The sequence below is a fragment of the Pongo pygmaeus genome, chromosome 13, assembly GCF_028885625.2.
Source record: "Pongo pygmaeus isolate AG05252 chromosome 13, NHGRI_mPonPyg2-v2.0_pri, whole genome shotgun sequence".
NCBI lineage: Eukaryota > Metazoa > Chordata > Mammalia > Primates > Hominidae > Pongo > Pongo pygmaeus.
Genome location: NC_072386.2, coordinates 119614416 through 119631092, shown reverse-complemented (window position 1 = coordinate 119631092; position 16677 = coordinate 119614416). Strand labels below are relative to the sequence as shown.

Genomic DNA, 16677 nt, shown 5'->3' with positions numbered 1-16677 from the left:
GATCCCTACTACTACCCTAAAAGGCAAATATTACTATTCTCCTTTTACAAATGGAATTGCCAGCACTTAGAAAGGGTAAATAACTTACCAAAAATCCCACAGCTCATAAACAGTTGCTAAAATGTAAAACCAGGTCTGTGGTATACATACATATATTAATATATTATCTGTAATAGCTCCGTCTACTGAGAAGACCTAGGATTTCTAACACTCCAATAGCAGGAGGCACATGCAGTGCCCAGATCCTGCTTTATAATACCATTCTCTAATAACAGGATTCCTTGGAGAACTGGTTGATTCTAGAGCCAGGGCAAGGAAAATACAAGAAAATCTTGAAGCATCTTATAGTGAAACGAAGTACAGAAGGGCTTAAGAAACCAAAGTCCTTTCGGTAGGAGATGACGTAATAGAAAAAAAGAAAAGAAAAAAAGAAAAAAGGAAGGACACGCCCAAAGGACAGAGGCCAACCTAAAAGAATGCCCAATGGCCAAAGTTGAAACAAGGTATAAACAAAGTATAAGATAAATAAAATAAATATATTTGAGTCCATACTGATATAAACTAATAATAAATAAATAGGGTAGGGAGGGGCCAGAACAATGGCTCATGCCTGTAATCCCAGCACTTTGGGAGGCCAAGGCAGGAGGGTAGCTTGAGGCCAGGAGTTTGAAACCAGCCTAGACAACAAAGTGAGACCCTCATCTCCACCAAAAATGAAAAAAATTAGCTGGACATGGCTATATTTAGTACTCACTTCCAAAAAATAAAACAGAAAAAGAGAAAAAAGTAACTTTACAGAGGAGAAACTTGGCAAATGCCTCCTTAACTGAGTGACCAAGATTAACATCACCAGTGACTGCATGTGGACAGCACGTATTCTCTGCTATGATGTGGTAAGAAGGGTAGCTCGGCCAGGTGCGGTGGCTCACGCCTGTAATCCCAACACTTTGGGAGGCTGAGGTGGGCGGATCACCTGAGGTCAGGAGTTCAAGACCAGCCTGACCAATATGGTGAAACCCTGTCTCTACTAAAAATACAAAAATTAGCCAGGCATGGTGGCATGCATCTGTAGTCCCAGATACTTCGGAGGTTGAGACAGAATTGCTTGAACCCAGGAGGCAGAGGTTGCAGTGAGCTGAAATCGCGCCACTGCATGCCAGCATGGGCAACAAGAGCGAAACTCCATCTCAAAAAAAAAAAGAAGAGCACCTCACCTCTGTGTATTTTTCCCAAAAACTCACAACCCCAGTCTAATAATAAGGAAAACATCAGACAAACCCAAATTGGGAGCATACTACAAAATAACTGACTAGTCCTCAAACTTGTTCAAGGTCATGAAAATCAAGGTAAGACTAAGACATTGTCGACATTGTCGCCGGGCACGGTGGATCATGCCTGTAATCCCAGCACTTTGGGAGGAGATCCAGACCATCCTGACGAACACAGTGAAACCTCGTCTCTACTAAAAATACAAAAAATTAGCTGGGCGTGGTGGCGGGCACCCGTAGTCCCAGCTACTCGGGAGGCTGAGGCAGGAGAATGGCGTGAACCCAGGAGGCGGAGCTTGCAGTGAGCTGAGATCGTGCCACTGCACTCCAGCCTGGGCCACAGAGCGAGACTTCGTCTCAAAAAAAAAAAAAGACTAAGACATTGTCACAGCTAAGAGGAGACTACAGGCACTTGACAACTAGGTTGGATCCTGGAACAGAAAAAAGATAGTAAAGAAAACAGTAGGCTGGGTATGGCGGCTCATGCCTGTAATCTCAGCACTTTGGGAGGCCGAGGCAGGCAGATCACTTGAGATCAGGAGTTCAAGGCCAGACCGGCCAACATGGTGAAACCCCATCTCTACTAAAAATACAAAAATTAGCAGGCATGGTGGCGGGCGCCTGTAATCCCAGTTACTCAGGAGGCTGAGGCAGGAAAATCGCTTAAACCCAGGACGTGGAGGTTTCAGCGAGCCGAGATCGTGCCACTGCACTCCAGCCTGGGTGACAGAGGGAGACTCCATCTCAAAAACAAAAACAACAACAACAACAACAAAAAATAACAGACACTGGGGCCAGGAGTGGTGGCTCACACCTGTAATCCCAGCACTTTGGGAGGCTGAGGCGGCAGGATCCCTTGAGGTCAGAAGTTCAAGACCAGCCTGGCCAACATAGTGAAACCCCATCTCTACTAAAAACAGAAAAAAATTAGCTGGGCGTGGTGGTGGGCACCTGTAATCCCAGCCACTTGGGAGGCTGAGGCAAGCGAATCACTTGAACCCGGGAGGTGGAGGTTGCAGTGAGCCGAGATGTGACACTGCACTCCAGCCTGGGCGATAAGAGCAAAACTCCATCTCAAAAAAAAAAAAAAAAAAAAAAAAAGAACAGACACTGGAATGAGACCACCAGGGTCAAATCCTGGTTCTATCACCTACTAGCTGTGTGACCACGAGAAGTTACTTAATCTCTTTGTGCCTCAGTTTCCCCATTGGTAAAATGGAAACAATGATAAGAGTACCTAAATGTGATAATATAGTGATTATCTTTTTAAAAAGTTCATGTATCTTAGATACATAGTCAAGTATTTGCAGATAAAATAACAAGGAATCTGGGATTTACTTCAAGGTAATTACGGGGGAAGAATTAACAGACAGATGAATAACAAGGAAAAGTTCATCGTTAACCTAAGAGAATGAAAATGGAAGGTAAAGATGTAATACATTCAAAAGAAGTACAAAAGTAGAAGGGAAATGAGGGTGACTTAGACTATAATGCATAATAGAATGAGATCTGGACTAGGAATCAAGATCAAATAAGCCCAGCCCCACAAGTTGCATTCTCTTTATTTGTAACTACTTTATATTTTATTACTATGTTTTCCACTACCCAATAAAAAGATCTATATATTCACCCAAAGAATAAAAGTAGTAACTATCTCAAAGGGGTGTTGTGGGGATTAAATAACTTTTGATAAGTCAGGTGCTTAGAGTAATAATTGTTACATAGTTAACACTACACAAGTGTCAGTTGTTAGTATCATCCTTCACTGCTATCTCCCACCAATTAGTGCTCACACAGACACTGTGGACTCTCAATAAATATTAGAAAATTCGTTCAATGTTTAATAAATTCTCATCCCCACACATAGATCATAATTATATTCTACAATACTGTATTTCTAGAAGGAATTTCCTTTTCTTTCAGTCAACGAAAAAACAAATGTACCGTACTGTTTTCCACTGGTAAACTAAATTGTATTATCTCTGGTATGTATAACCCTACAATATCATCAAAGCATATAGGAGGATGGTTTTATCCATGTCAGCTTCCTTAGGGGAATTACTTTAACCAGACAGCTGGAATTGCCATACCTGGGAGGTCTGTAGTAAGAAAGTCCCTCTAACAATCGCCGCCAATGTTTATTCAGTTCTGCCTCAATCTGACTCTGGAAAAGAACAAGGCAATTATACAAATGCAGTATTTTTTTTTTTTTTTTTTTTTTTTTTGAGATAGAGTCTCACTCTGTCACCCAGGCTGGAGTGCAGTGGCACAAACTTGGCTGACTGCAACCTCCGCCTCCCAGGTTCAAGTGATTCTCGAGCCTCAGCCTCCTGAGTAGCTGGAATTACAGGTGCCAGCCACCACACCCAGCTAATTATTGTATTTTTAGTAGAGATGAGGTTTCACCATGTTGGCCAGGCTGATCTCGAACTCCCCACCTCAGGTGATCTGGCCGCCTTGCCTCCCAAAGTGCTGGGATTACAGGCGTGAGCCAAGGCACCCGACCGCAAATGCAGTTTTTTGTGGTGTTTTTTTTTTTTTTTTTTTTTGAGACGGAGCCTCACTCTATCGCCCAGGCTGGAGTGCAGTGGCACAATCTTGGCTCACTGCAACCTCCGCCTCCTGGGATCAAGCAATTCTCCTACCTCAGCCTCCTGAGTAGATGGGACTACAGGTGCACGCCACCACGCCAGTCAGTTTTTTTGTATTTTTAGTAGAGATGGGGTTTCACCATATTGGCCAAGCTGGTCTTGAACTCCTGACCTCGTAATCTGCCCATGTCAGCAAAGTGCAGGGATTACAGGTGTAAGCCACTGCGCCCGGCCCAAATGCAGTTTTATTAATAATCAGACTCGGCCAGGCACGGTGGCTCACGCCTGTAATCCCAGCACTTTGGGAAGCCAAAGTGGGCGGATCCCCTAGGGTTGGGAGTTGGAGACCAGCCTGACCAACATGGAGAAACCCTGTCTCTACTAAAAAATACAATTAGCTGGGCGTGGTGGTGTATGCCTGTAATCCCAGCTACTCGGGAGGCTGAGGCAGGAGAATCACTTGAACCTGGGAGGCAGAGGTTGTGGTGAGCCGAGATTGCACCAATGCACTCCAGCCAGGACAACAAGAACGAAACTCCGTCTCAAAAAAAAAAAAAAAAAAAAAAAATCAGATTCCAGAATCACACTAAGTATTACACATTCCTTTGAATGTTTTTAATATGCATTTTTCCCCACAGTTGAAATCATTTTGAATACAGAATTCTGTAACCTTTTCTTTGCTTAACATTATAACATACTGACTTAACCTTATTATGAAAGTCTTGATAAACATACTTTCAAGTTGCTGCATAATACTTGTATCAAGTTGGTAGATCATAATTCATTTACCATTCCTCTAATGTTTGATATACTTAAGCTGACTGTAATTATTTAAAAATATAAATGAGGTTGTGGTGAAGTTTGCTTTGTTGTTTTTTGAGACAGGGTCTTATTCTGTCACCCAGGCTGGAGTGCAGTGATGCAATCATGGCTCACTGCAGCCTTGATATCCTGAGATTAAGCGATCTTTCCACCACAGCCTCCTGAGTAGCTGGAACTACTAATACAAGCATATGCCACCAGGCCTGACTTTTTTTTTTTTTTTGAGATGGAGTCTCGCTTTGTCACCCAGGCTGGAGTACAGTTGCGTGATCTCGACTCACTGCAACCTCCACTTCCGGGTTCAAGCGAATCTCCTGCCTCAGCCTCCCGAGTAGCTGGGATTACAGGCATGCACCACCACACCCGGCTAATTTTGTATTTTTAGTAGAGACAGGGTTTCTCCATGTTGAGGCTGGTCACGAACTCCTGACCTCAGGTGATCCGCCCGCCTCGGCCTCCCAAAGTGCTGGGATTACAGGCATGAGCCACCGTGCCTGGCCAAGAATCTTTCTTAGGTTGAGGTAGCAGAATGATATTTGTACCCCTACTCTCAGCAGCCAATCAATGAACACAGGTATCTTTTCATAAAAGGAATCAATGAAATACAAAGGTAGATTTAAAAGACTTCAGTGGCTAGGCTAGGTAGTCTCATTTCAGCAAAGAAGTAGGGAATGCATAACGTTTATAAAGCTTTTTGCTTTTTTGAGCTGGGGTCTCGATGTGTCTCCCAGGCTTGAGTTCACTGCAGCCTCAACCTCCCAGGATCAAGCAATCCTCCCACCTCGGACTCCTAAGTAGCTGGGACTACAGACATGCACCACCATGCCTGGCTAATTTAAAAAAAAATTTTTTGTAGAGACAGGGTCTTGCTATGTTGCCAGGGCTGGCCTTGAGCTTGTGCACTCAATTGATCCTTCTGCCTTGGCCTTCCAAAGTGCTGGGATTACAGGCAAGAGCCACTGCATCTGACCACGTTTATAAAGTTTTAGGAATTAAAAAAAGTGTTTACACCAGAAACAGCGGCTCATGCCTGCAATCCCAGAACTTTGGGAGGCTGAGGTGGGCAGATCACCTGAGGTCAGGAGTTCGAGACCAACCTGGCCAACATGGCAAAACCCTGTCTCTACTAAAAATATAAAAATCAGCAGGGCGTGGTGGTGGGCACCTCTAATCCCAGCTACTGGGGAGGCTGAGGCAGGAGAATCACTTGAACCCAGGTGGCAGAGGTTGAAGTGAGCCAAGATCGAGCTACTTACACTCCAGCCTGGGAGCAAGACTCTCCCCTCAAAAAAAAAAAAAAAAAAAAAAAAAAAGTGGCCGGGTGCAGTGGCTCACGCCTGTTATCCCAGGACTTTGAGATGCCAAGGCAAGTGGATCACCTGAGGTCAGGAGTTCAACACCAGCCTGGCCAACATGGTGAAACCCTGTCTCCACTAAAAATACAAAAATTAGCCAGGTGTGGTGGCATGCACCTGTAATCTCAGCTACTCGGGAGGCTGTGGCAGGAAAATTGCTTGAACTCGGGAGGCAGAGGTTGCAGTGAGCTGAGATCATGCTATTACACTCCAGCCTGGGTAACAAGAGTGAAACTCCATCTCAAAATAAATAAATAGGCCAGGCGTGGTGGCTCACACCTATAATCCCAGCAATTTGGGAGGCCAAGGAGGGCAGATCACCTAAGGTCGGGAGTTCGAGACCAGCCTGACCAAAATGGAGAAACCCCATCTCTACTAAAAATACAAAATTAGTCGGGCGTGGTGGTGCATGCCTGTAATCCCAGCTACTCGGGAAGCTGAGGCAGTAGAATCGCTTGAACCTGGGAGGCGGAGGTTGCGGTGAGCCAAGATCACGCCATTGCACTCCAGCCTGGGAAACAAGAGCGAAACTCTGTCTCTAAATAAATAAATAAATGTGTTTACTTCCTACATTAAAAAAAAGTGTTTTTTTGTAACAAAAGCTACACAAAGAACCCAGAGAACTCACTCAAGAACACCACCACTTACCAGCTCTCTCAGAGCTGACCTTCCAAGCAGAATAGTCCACAGTTCTCTACTGCTCCTGCAAAATGAGAGAACAGAGGTAATTTTGCTCTTTTTGATCATACAAACTTGTACACTGCCTCATAGCCATTTTGTCTACTCTCTGAAAGCAAAAAATCTCAATATACAAAATGATTTGTTAAATTTTTGGAAAGTAATCTTGTTATATAATAATATTGTTAGGGCCGGGAGCGGTGGCTCATGCCTATAATCCTAGCACTTTGGGAGGTCAAGGTGGGCGGATCACGAGGTCAGGAGATCGAGACCATCCTGGCTAACACAGTGAAACCCCGTCTCTACTGAAAAAAAAAATTAGCCGGGCGTTGTGGCGGGTGCCTGTACCCCCAGCTACCTGGGAGGCTGAGGCAGGAGAATGGCATGAACCCAGGAGACAGAGCTTGCAGTGAGCCAAGATCGTGCCACTGCACTCCAGCCTAGGCGACAGAGCAAGACTCCGCCTTAAAAAAAAAAAATTTTTTTTTTCAGAAGGTTAATGTTCAAAATAAAAATTAGGAAACTAAAACATGAGATTTTAACCTGGTCAGGCGCGGTAGCTAATGCCTGTAATCCCAGCACTTTGGGAGGCTAAGGTGGGTGGATCACCTGAGGTCAGGAGTTTGAGACCAGTGTGGCCAACATGGCCCCATCTCTACTAAACAAAAACCTCGTCTCTACTAAAAATATAAAAATTAGTCGGGCATGGTGGCGGGTTCCTGTACTCCCAGCTACTTGGGAGGCTGAGACACAAAAATCGCTTGAACCCAGGAGGTGGAGGTTGCAGTAAGCCAAGATCACACCACTGCACTCCAGCCTGGGTGATGACGTATCTCTGTCTTAAACAAACAAAAAAGGAAATTCCCTCAGTAAATAGTTATTTTTAAAAAAGTTATTAAAGGGACAGAGATTGTATTTTGTCAGATCCTAAACCAACACCTAGAATAGTAATCTGTAATAATCAACACTGCTTAGAAAGCCTATTTGCAGAGAGAAGGGATGAAAAGGTCCTAAAATATCCTTAACATTTTGCAAAAAGGATGCAAGCTATGGCTGGACGTGGTGGCTCACGCCTGTAATCCCAACATTTTGGGAGGCCGAGGTGGGCGGATCACGAGGTCAAGAGATCGAGACCATCCTGGCCAACAAGGTGAAACCTCGTCTCTACTAAAAATACAAAAATTAGCTGTGCATGGTGGTGCGTGCTTGTAGTCCCAGCTACTCGGGAGGCTGAGGCAGGATAATCGCTTGAACCTGGTAGGCAAAGGTTGCAGTGAGCCGAGATCACTTCACTGCATTCCAGCCCGGAGACAGAGCGAGACTCCTTCTCAAAAAAAAAAAAAGAAAAAAAAAAATGAAAGCTATGTTAACTACAAGTTTTGTAAAACTGAAAAACAGGCTGGGCATGGTGGCTCACACCTGTAATCCCAGCACCTTGGAAGGCCAAGGCAGGAGGAGTACTTGAGCCCTGGAATTTGAGACCAGCCTAGGCAACATGGCGAATCCGTCTCTACAAAAAAATACAAAATTAGCTAACATGGGCCAGACACAACAGCTCACACCTGTAATCCCAGCACTTTGGGAGGCTGAGGCAGGCAGATCACTTGAAGTCAGGAGTTCGAGACCAGCATGGACAACATGGTGAAACCCCCATCTCTACTAAAAGTACAAAAATTAGCCAGGCATGGTGGCACACGCCTGTAGTCCTAGCTACTCGGGAGGCTGAGGCACAATAATCACTTGCACCCAGGAGGCGGAGGTTGCAGTGAGCTGAGATCACACCACTGCACTCCAGCCTGGGCGACAGAGCAAGACTCTATCTCAAAAAAAAAAAAAAAAAAAAAAAAAAATTAGCCAGTGTGGTGGTCTGCACTTGTGTTCCCAGCTCCTGGGGGCGCTGATGACGTAGGAGGCTCCACTGAGCCCCAGAGGGTGAGGCTGTAGTGAGTCATAATCACGAGTGATCAAGGAGGATCACCTGAGCCCAGGAGTGCAAGATTAGCCTGGGCAACACAGTGAGACCTTGTCTCTACAAAAAATACAAAAATCAGCCAGGCATGGTAGAGTGTGCCTGTAGTCCTAGCTACTTTGGAGACTGAGGTGGGAGAATCAATTGAGTCAGGGAAGCAGAGGTTGCAATGAGCCAAGATCCTGCCACTGCACTCCAGCCTGTGTAACAGAACAAGACCCCTTCTCCAAAAAAAAAAAAAACAAAAAAAAAAAAACAAAAAACTAACACAAAGCTCTAGCTCTGTTTTAAAATTGTCAGCCTGTAATCCCAGCACTTTGGGAGGCCGAGGCCAGCGGATCACCTTGAGGTCAGGAGTTGGAGACCAGCCTGGCCAACATGGTGAAACCCTGTCTCTACTAAAAATACAAGAAATTAGCTGGGTGTGGTGGTGGGCGCCTGTAATCCCAGGTACTCAGGAGACTCAGGCAGGAGAATCCTCTGAATCCAGGAGGCAGAAATTGCAGTGAGTGAAAATCGGGCCAGTGCACTCCAGTCTGGGCGACAACAGCAAGATTCTGTCTCAAATAAATAACTAGTCTTTCAGGATTTTCTCATCAAAAGAAGTTTAAACACACCTAAAAGTTACATATCTCTTTCCTATTGGTTAATGCTTTAAAAGCAACTTCAATTCTGCTCAATGAATAGCCACCAACTCCCACATGGCACACTGGAATCACTAATCATTTTTCTGATAACAAGACAGTATTCAGGCCGGGCATGGTGGTTCATGCCTGTAATCCAGCACTTCAGCACTTCAAGAGGCCGAAGAGGGCAGACCACTTGAGGTCAGGAGTTCCAGACCAGCCTGGCCAAAATGGTGAAACCCTGTCTCCACTTAAAACACAAAAATTAGCCGGGTATGGTGGTGTGCACCTGTAGTCTTATCTAATGGGGAGGCTGAGGCAGGAGAATCACTTGAACCCGGGAGGCAGAGATTGCAGTGAGCCGAGATCGCGCCACTGCACTCCAGCCTGGGCAACAGGAGCGAAAAAAAAAAAAGGAAGGAACAGTAGTGACAACACTGCCCCAACACTGCTGGCACAAAACGGCAGGGGAGGAAAAAGCAAACTGTTCCTCACAAGGTTCATTCCTTGTCCGGTGGAAATTGCAAAGACATCTCAATTCCAGCTGAGAGGTGAAGGAAGTCATATCAGAGAGCATGGGCAATATGTGTAATAAGTATTTACTGACAGCCTATCATACATGCTCTTCTGGGTGCTGAGAATACAGTGGTGGCCAGGCGCAGTGGCTTACACCTATAATATCAGCACTTTGGGAAGCCAGCAGGATCACTTGAGCTCAGGTGTTCGAAACCAGCCTGGGCACCATAGCTAGACCCACATCTCCAGAAAGCATCTAAAAAAAATTAGCCAGGCGTGGCGGCGTGCGCCTGTAGTCCCAGCTACTCAGGAGGCTGAGGCAGGAGGATGGCGTGAACCCGGGAGGCGGAGCTTGCAGTGAACCGAGATCGCGCCACTGCACTCCAGCCTGGGCAACAGAGAGAAACTCTGTCTCAAAAAAAAAAAAAAAAGAGAGAGAGAGAGGGAGAATACAGCGATGAACAACGTAACAAAAAAGTGGGGAAAACGGTTGGGCGCAGCGGCTAACACCTGTAATCCCAGCACTTTGGGAGGCCAAGGAGGGTGGATCACGAGGTTGAGAGACTGTGACCATCCTGACCAACATGGTGAAATCCCGTCTCTACTAAAACTACAAAAATTAGCTGGGCGTGGTGGCAGGCGCCTGTAGTCCCAGCTACTTGGGAGGCTGAGACAGGAGAATCGCTTGAACCCGGGAGGCGGAGGTTGCAGTGAACCAAGATCGTGCCATTGCATTCCAGCCTGGGCGACAGAGCGAGACTCCGTCTCAAAAAAAAAAATGGGGAAAACACTGCTGGCACAGGGAAGGATAAGAGACGGGGATGTTTAATTTTAAGGAGAGAGGGTGGTGGGAAGAACGAACACCTTCGAGCTGCAATGTGGAAGACAGAGGGAGGCGTGGTGGTCTGGTTATAGCACTGGAGGCACGCAGACTTCAGCCTGAATCCTCTCTTTAACACTTGGCTAGCTCTGCGCTGGACTTCTGAGTCATCTGTGAAATAGAAGGCGCCTCTCGGAGTTGCGAGAATTGAATGAGATAACTCATGGGAAGCGCTCCACCAGGGTCTGACGCTAGAAAGCACTTTGTCAGAATTGTAGCTTTCGTATATAATATTTCATCTTCTTGTCCCTAAAGCCTAGTTCAATCCCTGAAATCTCTTGGAGGATTTGGACATGCTGGCTGACTGATTCAGTGCAAGAAAAGAACGATTCCAGGCGCGGAGAAGGCAGAAGCCGCAAGCGTGGCTCCGCTCAACGCGAAACAAAATCCTAAGAAGAACAGATCGCGGGAGAGGTTGGGGAGCCAGCAGGGCGCACTCGACGCCGGGGCAGGACACTGGGAGCCTGCAGCAGGGACGTGGGTGGGGGGTACCCCAGGCGACCGCAAAGCTCCCCGTGGCTCGAGGGAGCGTCACGGCCAGAGAAGGAAGGGCGGGTGAGGCGCCAAGAGACGCGCCGGAGGTGAGAGAGAAGGAAGGCAAAGGGCCCTGGGTGAGGAGATGGGAGGCCGAGCGCGGAGGGAAGGGGTGAAGAGCCGGCCCCCCTCCTGAAGAAGACTCTTCAGATCCCCGCGCGCGGGGACCGTTTGGACGTAACCGCCTCCCGTCTCGGTGCCCGTCCACCCAGCCGGGGTTGGCCCTGCCACCGTCGCCACATCCCGCCTCCAATTCCCGCCCCGCTTCCGCTCGGCTTTGACCCCGCGCTTCACAGCCACCCCGGTCCACTCTACCCGCTCCGCACCTCACACACGGCCCGCCGGCGGCCGCCGCCATCTTCGCGCGCGCGCGCGCCCTAACCCCGCCCCCAGACGACATGCCCACGTGACCGCTCGCCCCCGGATCCGGAGTGTGGGCGGGGATTTCGTCACGTGACGTTGCCGCGGGGCGGTGCCAAGATGGCGAGGCCCAAAGAGGTGAGGAGCCGGCAGCGGGGGCGGCTGTAACTGTGAGGAAGGCTGCAGAGTGGCGACGTCTACGCCGTAGGTTGGAGGCTGTGGGGGTGGCCGGGCGCCAGCTCCCAGGCCGCAGAAGTGACCTGCGGTGGAGTTCCCTCCTCGCTGCTGGAGAACGGAGGGAGAAGGTTGCTGGCCGGGTGAAAGTGCCTCCCTCTGCTTGACGGGGCTGAGGGGCCCGAAGTCTAGGGCGTCCGTAGTCCCCCGGCCTCCGTGAAGCCCCAGGTCTAGAGATATGACCCGAGAGTGCCTATCTCCGGCCCCGGGGCCTGGGGCTCTGCTGAGTGGATCGGTGCTGGCAGAGGCGGCAGTAGTGTTTGCAGTGGTGCTGAGCATCCACGCAACCGTATGGGACCGATACTCGTGGTGCGCCGTGGCCCTCGCAGTGCAGGCCTTCTACGTCCAATACAAGTGGGACCGGCTGCTACAGCAGGGAAGCGCCGTCTTCCAGTTCCGAATGTCTGCAAACAGTGGCCTACTGCCCGCCTCCATGGTCATGCCTTTGCTTGGACTAGTCATGAAGGAGCGGTGCCAGACTGCTGGGAACCCGTTCTTTGAGCGTTTTGGCATTGTGGTGGCAGCCACTGGCATGGCAGTGGCCCTCTTCTCATCAGTGTTGGCGCTCGGCATCACTCGCCCAGTGCCAACCAACACTTGTGTCATCTTGGGCTTGGCTGGAGGTGTTATCATTTATATCATGAAGCACTCGCTGAGCGTGGGGGAGGTGATCGAAGTCCTGGAAGTTCTTCTGATCTTCGTTTATCTCAACATGATTCTGCTGTACCTGCTGCCCCGCTGCTTCACCCCTGGTGAGGCACTACTGGTATTGGGTGGCATTAGCTTTGTCCTCAACCAGCTCATCAAGCGCTCTCTGACACTGGTGGAAAGTCAGGGGGACCCAGTGGACTTCTTCCTGCTGGTGGTGGTAGTAGGCATGGTACTCATGGGCATCTTCTTCAGCACTCTGTTTGTCTTCATGGACTCAGGCACCTGGGCCTCCTCCATCTTCTTCCACCTCATGACCTGTGTGCTGAGCCTTGGTGTGGTCCTACCCTGGCTGCACCGGCTCATCCGCAGGAATCCCCTGCTCTGGCTTCTTCAGTTCCTCTTCCAGACAGACACCCGCATCTACCTCCTAGCCTATTGGTCTCTGCTGGCCACCTTGGCCTGCCTGGTGGTGCTGTACCAGAATGCCAAGCGGTCATCTTCCGAGTCCAAGAAGCACCAGGCCCCCACCATCGCCCGAAAGTATTTCCACCTCATTGTGGTAGCCACCTACATCCCAGGTATCATCTTTGACCGGCCACTGCTCTATGTAGCCGCCACTGTATGTCTGGCAGTCTTCATCTTCCTGGAGTATGTGCGCTACTTCCGCATCAAGCCCTTGGGTCACACTCTACGGAGTTTCCTGTCCCTTTTTCTGGATGAACGAGACAGTGGACCACTCATTCTGACACACATCTACCTGCTCCTGGGCATGTCTCTTCCCATCTGGCTGATCCCCAGACCCTGCACACAGAAGGGTAGCCTGGGGGGAGCCAGGGCCCTCGTCCCCTATGCCGGTGTCCTGGCTGTGGGTGTGGGTGATACCGTGGCCTCCATCTTCGGTAGCACCATGGGGGAGATCCGCTGGCCTGGAACCAAAAAGACTTTTGAGGGGACCATGACATCTATATTTGCGCAGATCATTTCCGTAGCTCTGATCTTAATCTTTGACAGTGGAGTGGACCTAAACTACAGTTACACCTGGATTTTGGGGTCCATCAGCACTGTGTCCCTCCTGGAAGCATACACTACACAGATAGACAATCTCCTTCTGCCTCTCTACCTCCTGATATTGCTGATGGCCTAGCTGTTACAGTGCAGCAGCAGTGACGGAGGAAACAGACATGGGGAGGGCGAACAGTCCCCACAGCAGACAGCTACTTGAGCATGAAGAGCCAAGGTGTGAAAAGCAGATTTGATTTTTCAGTTGATTTAGATTTAAAATAAAAAGCAAAGCTCTCCTAGTTCTAGTTTTGCTGATATTTATTTTATTATTATTATTTTTTTGAGACAGTTTTGCTCTTGTTGCCCAGGTTGGAGTGCAATGGTGCGATCTCGGCTCATTGCAACCTCCGCCTCCCAGGTTCAAGCGATTCTCCTGTCCCAGCCTCCTGAGTAGCTGGGATTACAGGCATGCGCCACCATGCCCAGCTAATTTTGTATTTTGAGTAGAGACGGGGTTTCTCCATGTTGGTCAGGCTGGTCTCGATCTCCCGACCTCAGGTGATCTGCCCACCTCAGCCTCCCAAAGTGCTGGGATTACAGGCATGAGCCACCATCCCAGCCTTGCTGATATTTAAAAAGAAAAGAGTCTTAAGGGATAGTCCAGCAACTCAAAGAACCTGAGTGTGCTATAGAGCCCCCTCTTTCACCCTGCAGCCTCAGAGGAGGCTAGAGTGGACACTGGAGGGAGTAAAGCATAATGGTTAACACTTTAGTCTCTGAGTCAAACTAATCTGGTCAGAATCCTTGGCTGCACAGCTTCTTAATAACTTTGTGACCTTGAATGGCTGGGCGTGGTGGCTTATGCCTGTAATCCCAGCACTTTGGGAGGCCGAGGCGGGCGGATCACCTGAGGTCGGGAGTTGGAGACCAGCCTGACCAACATGGAGAAACACCGTCTCTACTAAAAATATAAAATTAGCCAAGCATGGTGGTATATGCCTGTAATCCCACCTACTAGAGAGGCTGAGGCAGGAGAATCACTTGAACCTGGGAGGCGGAGGTTGAAGTGAGCCGAGATCGCGCCATTGCACTCCAGTCTGGGCAACAAGAGTGAAACTCCGTCTCAAAAAAAAAAAAAAAAAAAACTTTGTGACCTTGGGTGAGTCACTTAGCCAGGCTGAACCTCAATTATCTTGCAGATGGGAGTAATGACAGTCCACACCTTGCGGGGTGTTGTGAGGGTCCAGCCTAGAGCCCACCCTTGATAAGCAGTCAGAAAGGGAGTCATTTTTACCAAAGACCAGTCCTCATCTTAGTGAAAAGCTGAAAAGCTGGGCAAACCACTTGGAAACCAGAGTGACCTTTGCTCTCCTGGCTTCACTTGGAGGTGGAGAACCCCCGAGGGAAAGAGCAGAGGGCTAGGAATTACTGAAGGGAGAGGTGGGTCAACTTTGGCGGGGTTGAGGGAGGATCAGATCCTGCTTGGGCTGGATCTTGTTTTAGCCGACCCCACTCCGCCTCTGGTGTCCCACTGAGTGGTGTCCATAGAGAAAGATGGGCTGAACAGCACCAGGACCTCATCAAGGGGTCCTTCTTAAGACCTTTCCATGTTCCAGTCCTATCCAAACCTGTGTTTGTCTTTTCCCAAGGTAGGAAAGATCTACAGGGGCTGGGGGAGTTTCCTGAGAGGTAAAATGACTCTATGAGGGGTCCCCGCTGCAGCCTTGCTCTCTGGGAGGACAGGCTCCGGGACTGCCTCATTCCCCACCCCATCCCCCAAGGCTGGCACAGGGCACTGACAAGGAGCAGGAAATCAGTAGATTTGGGAGTCCATCTGCACTGTGTCCCTCCCAGAATTGTACACTACACAGATAGTGAATGGATAAACATTTTCCATCACTAGGAAGATAGCACAGCAAGATTCCTGAGGCTGGACAAGGTTCTCTCTTTCTCCTCAAGCTTGGGAGGACGTCAGAGGAGGTGAGAGCTTTGGTCCACCAAGGCCAGAAGCCGGGAGCAGAGCTCCAGGGAGCGAAGCTTCTACTTGAGAATCTGCCATGTCTTTTCCCTCAGAGGAAGAGTATTGAGACATTTCTTTGGGACTCAATGGCGACGCTTCCCTTCTCTCAGGCTCCCTCCTATTGCTTGCAAAAGGAGGCAACAAAATGGTGAAAGAGCACCAGCTTTGCCCCACGACTCCCAGGGTGGCCTTGGGAAAGAGTTCTATCCTCTGGGCCTTGGGTTGTCTATGTATATAGTTGGGGGATAGGCTACATCAGGGTCACAAACTCAAATGACTGCCAAGGCCAAGCAGGTAACGCAGTAAACGACAACAGGGGACCACACTGAGCCTCTAAGGGAGCTCCAGCCAGTAGCCACCATGCTAGAGTGTAGGCCCCGCGTTGTCAATTGCATGCTCATTCGAGGAAGCTTAGGAACCTGGATTGTTATGTGGAATCTTCAAGTTTTTTCTTGAAGGCACGGTGGCTCACGCCTGTAATCCCAGCACTTTGGGAGGCCGAGGCGGGTGAATCACAAGGTCAGGAGTTCAAGACCAGCCTGGCCAAGATGGTGAAACGCTGTCTCTACTAAAAATACAAAAATTAGCCGGGCGTGGTGGCGGGCTCCTGTAATCCCAGCTACTTGGGACACTGAGGGAGAAAATTGTTTGAACCCGGGAGGTGGAGGTTGCAGCGAGCTGAGATCTTGCCACTGTACTCCAGCCTGGGTGACAGAGCAAGACTCTGTCTCAAAAAAAAAAAAAAAATTGCTGAGGCCCAGACAAAATGCATCTGTGGGCTAGAATCAGCCTGTGTTCCCCAGTTTGTAGCCTCTGGGCCAAACCTCAGCTAAGGAGGTTTTAGATTTGGCAGTTGTTCTGAAGGTCTGAGTGCCTGCCAAGCATTCCCAAACAGGAAGGGCCCCTGAAGGCCCTAGTCTGGCCCCCTTACTGGACATGGAGGAAACAGGCCCAGAGGAAGGAAAGGCCCTGGCCTGAGACCAGAGAGCAAGTTGCTCAGAGCCAGGACCAGAACCTGGAACTCTGGATTCCTAGCTCTGGGCATCTCTGGATTCCTAGCTCTGGGCATCTCTGCTCCCCAAGAAGAGAAGACGAGGCAGTGTCAAGGTTAGGAGCACGGGCTCTGCATGAGGCTGACCCTGCTGAACAACCGAGCAGCCATGTGACTTGG

General features: G+C 49.0%; 2 protein-coding genes across 4 annotated transcripts in view; one reads left to right on the top strand and one right to left on the bottom strand.

The window, feature by feature from the left end:
• The window catches only part of NUP188 (nucleoporin 188), a 62961-nt gene extending 51306 nt beyond the window's left edge, over window positions 1-11655 (bottom strand). For all 3 annotated transcript variants that reach the window (XM_054501160.2, XM_054501161.2, XM_063650401.1), the window contains exons 1-3: window positions 11566-11655; window positions 6685-6739; window positions 3359-3432 (exon numbers count right to left, since the gene is read on the bottom strand). In XM_054501160.2, the coding sequence (XP_054357135.2) occupies window positions 3359-3432; window positions 6685-6739; window positions 11566-11639 (203 nt within the window). In that variant the 5' untranslated portion in view covers window positions 11640-11655. The remainder of the gene's footprint in view (window positions 1-3358; window positions 3433-6684; window positions 6740-11565) is intronic.
• DOLK (dolichol kinase) lies at window positions 10853-13785 on the top strand. Its single transcript, XM_054501162.2, has one exon. It carries the CDS (start codon window positions 12012-12014, stop codon window positions 13626-13628), a length of 1617 nt encoding a protein of 538 aa, XP_054357137.1. The 5' UTR covers window positions 10853-12011; the 3' UTR covers window positions 13629-13785.
• Window positions 13786-16677: the final 2892 nt, after the last annotated feature.

Excerpts from the sequence above, each read along its gene's own strand:
- DOLK (XM_054501162.2), top strand. The coding sequence starts at position 12,012 with ATGACCCGAGAGTGCCTATCTCCGGCCCCGGGGCCTGGGGCTCTGCTG.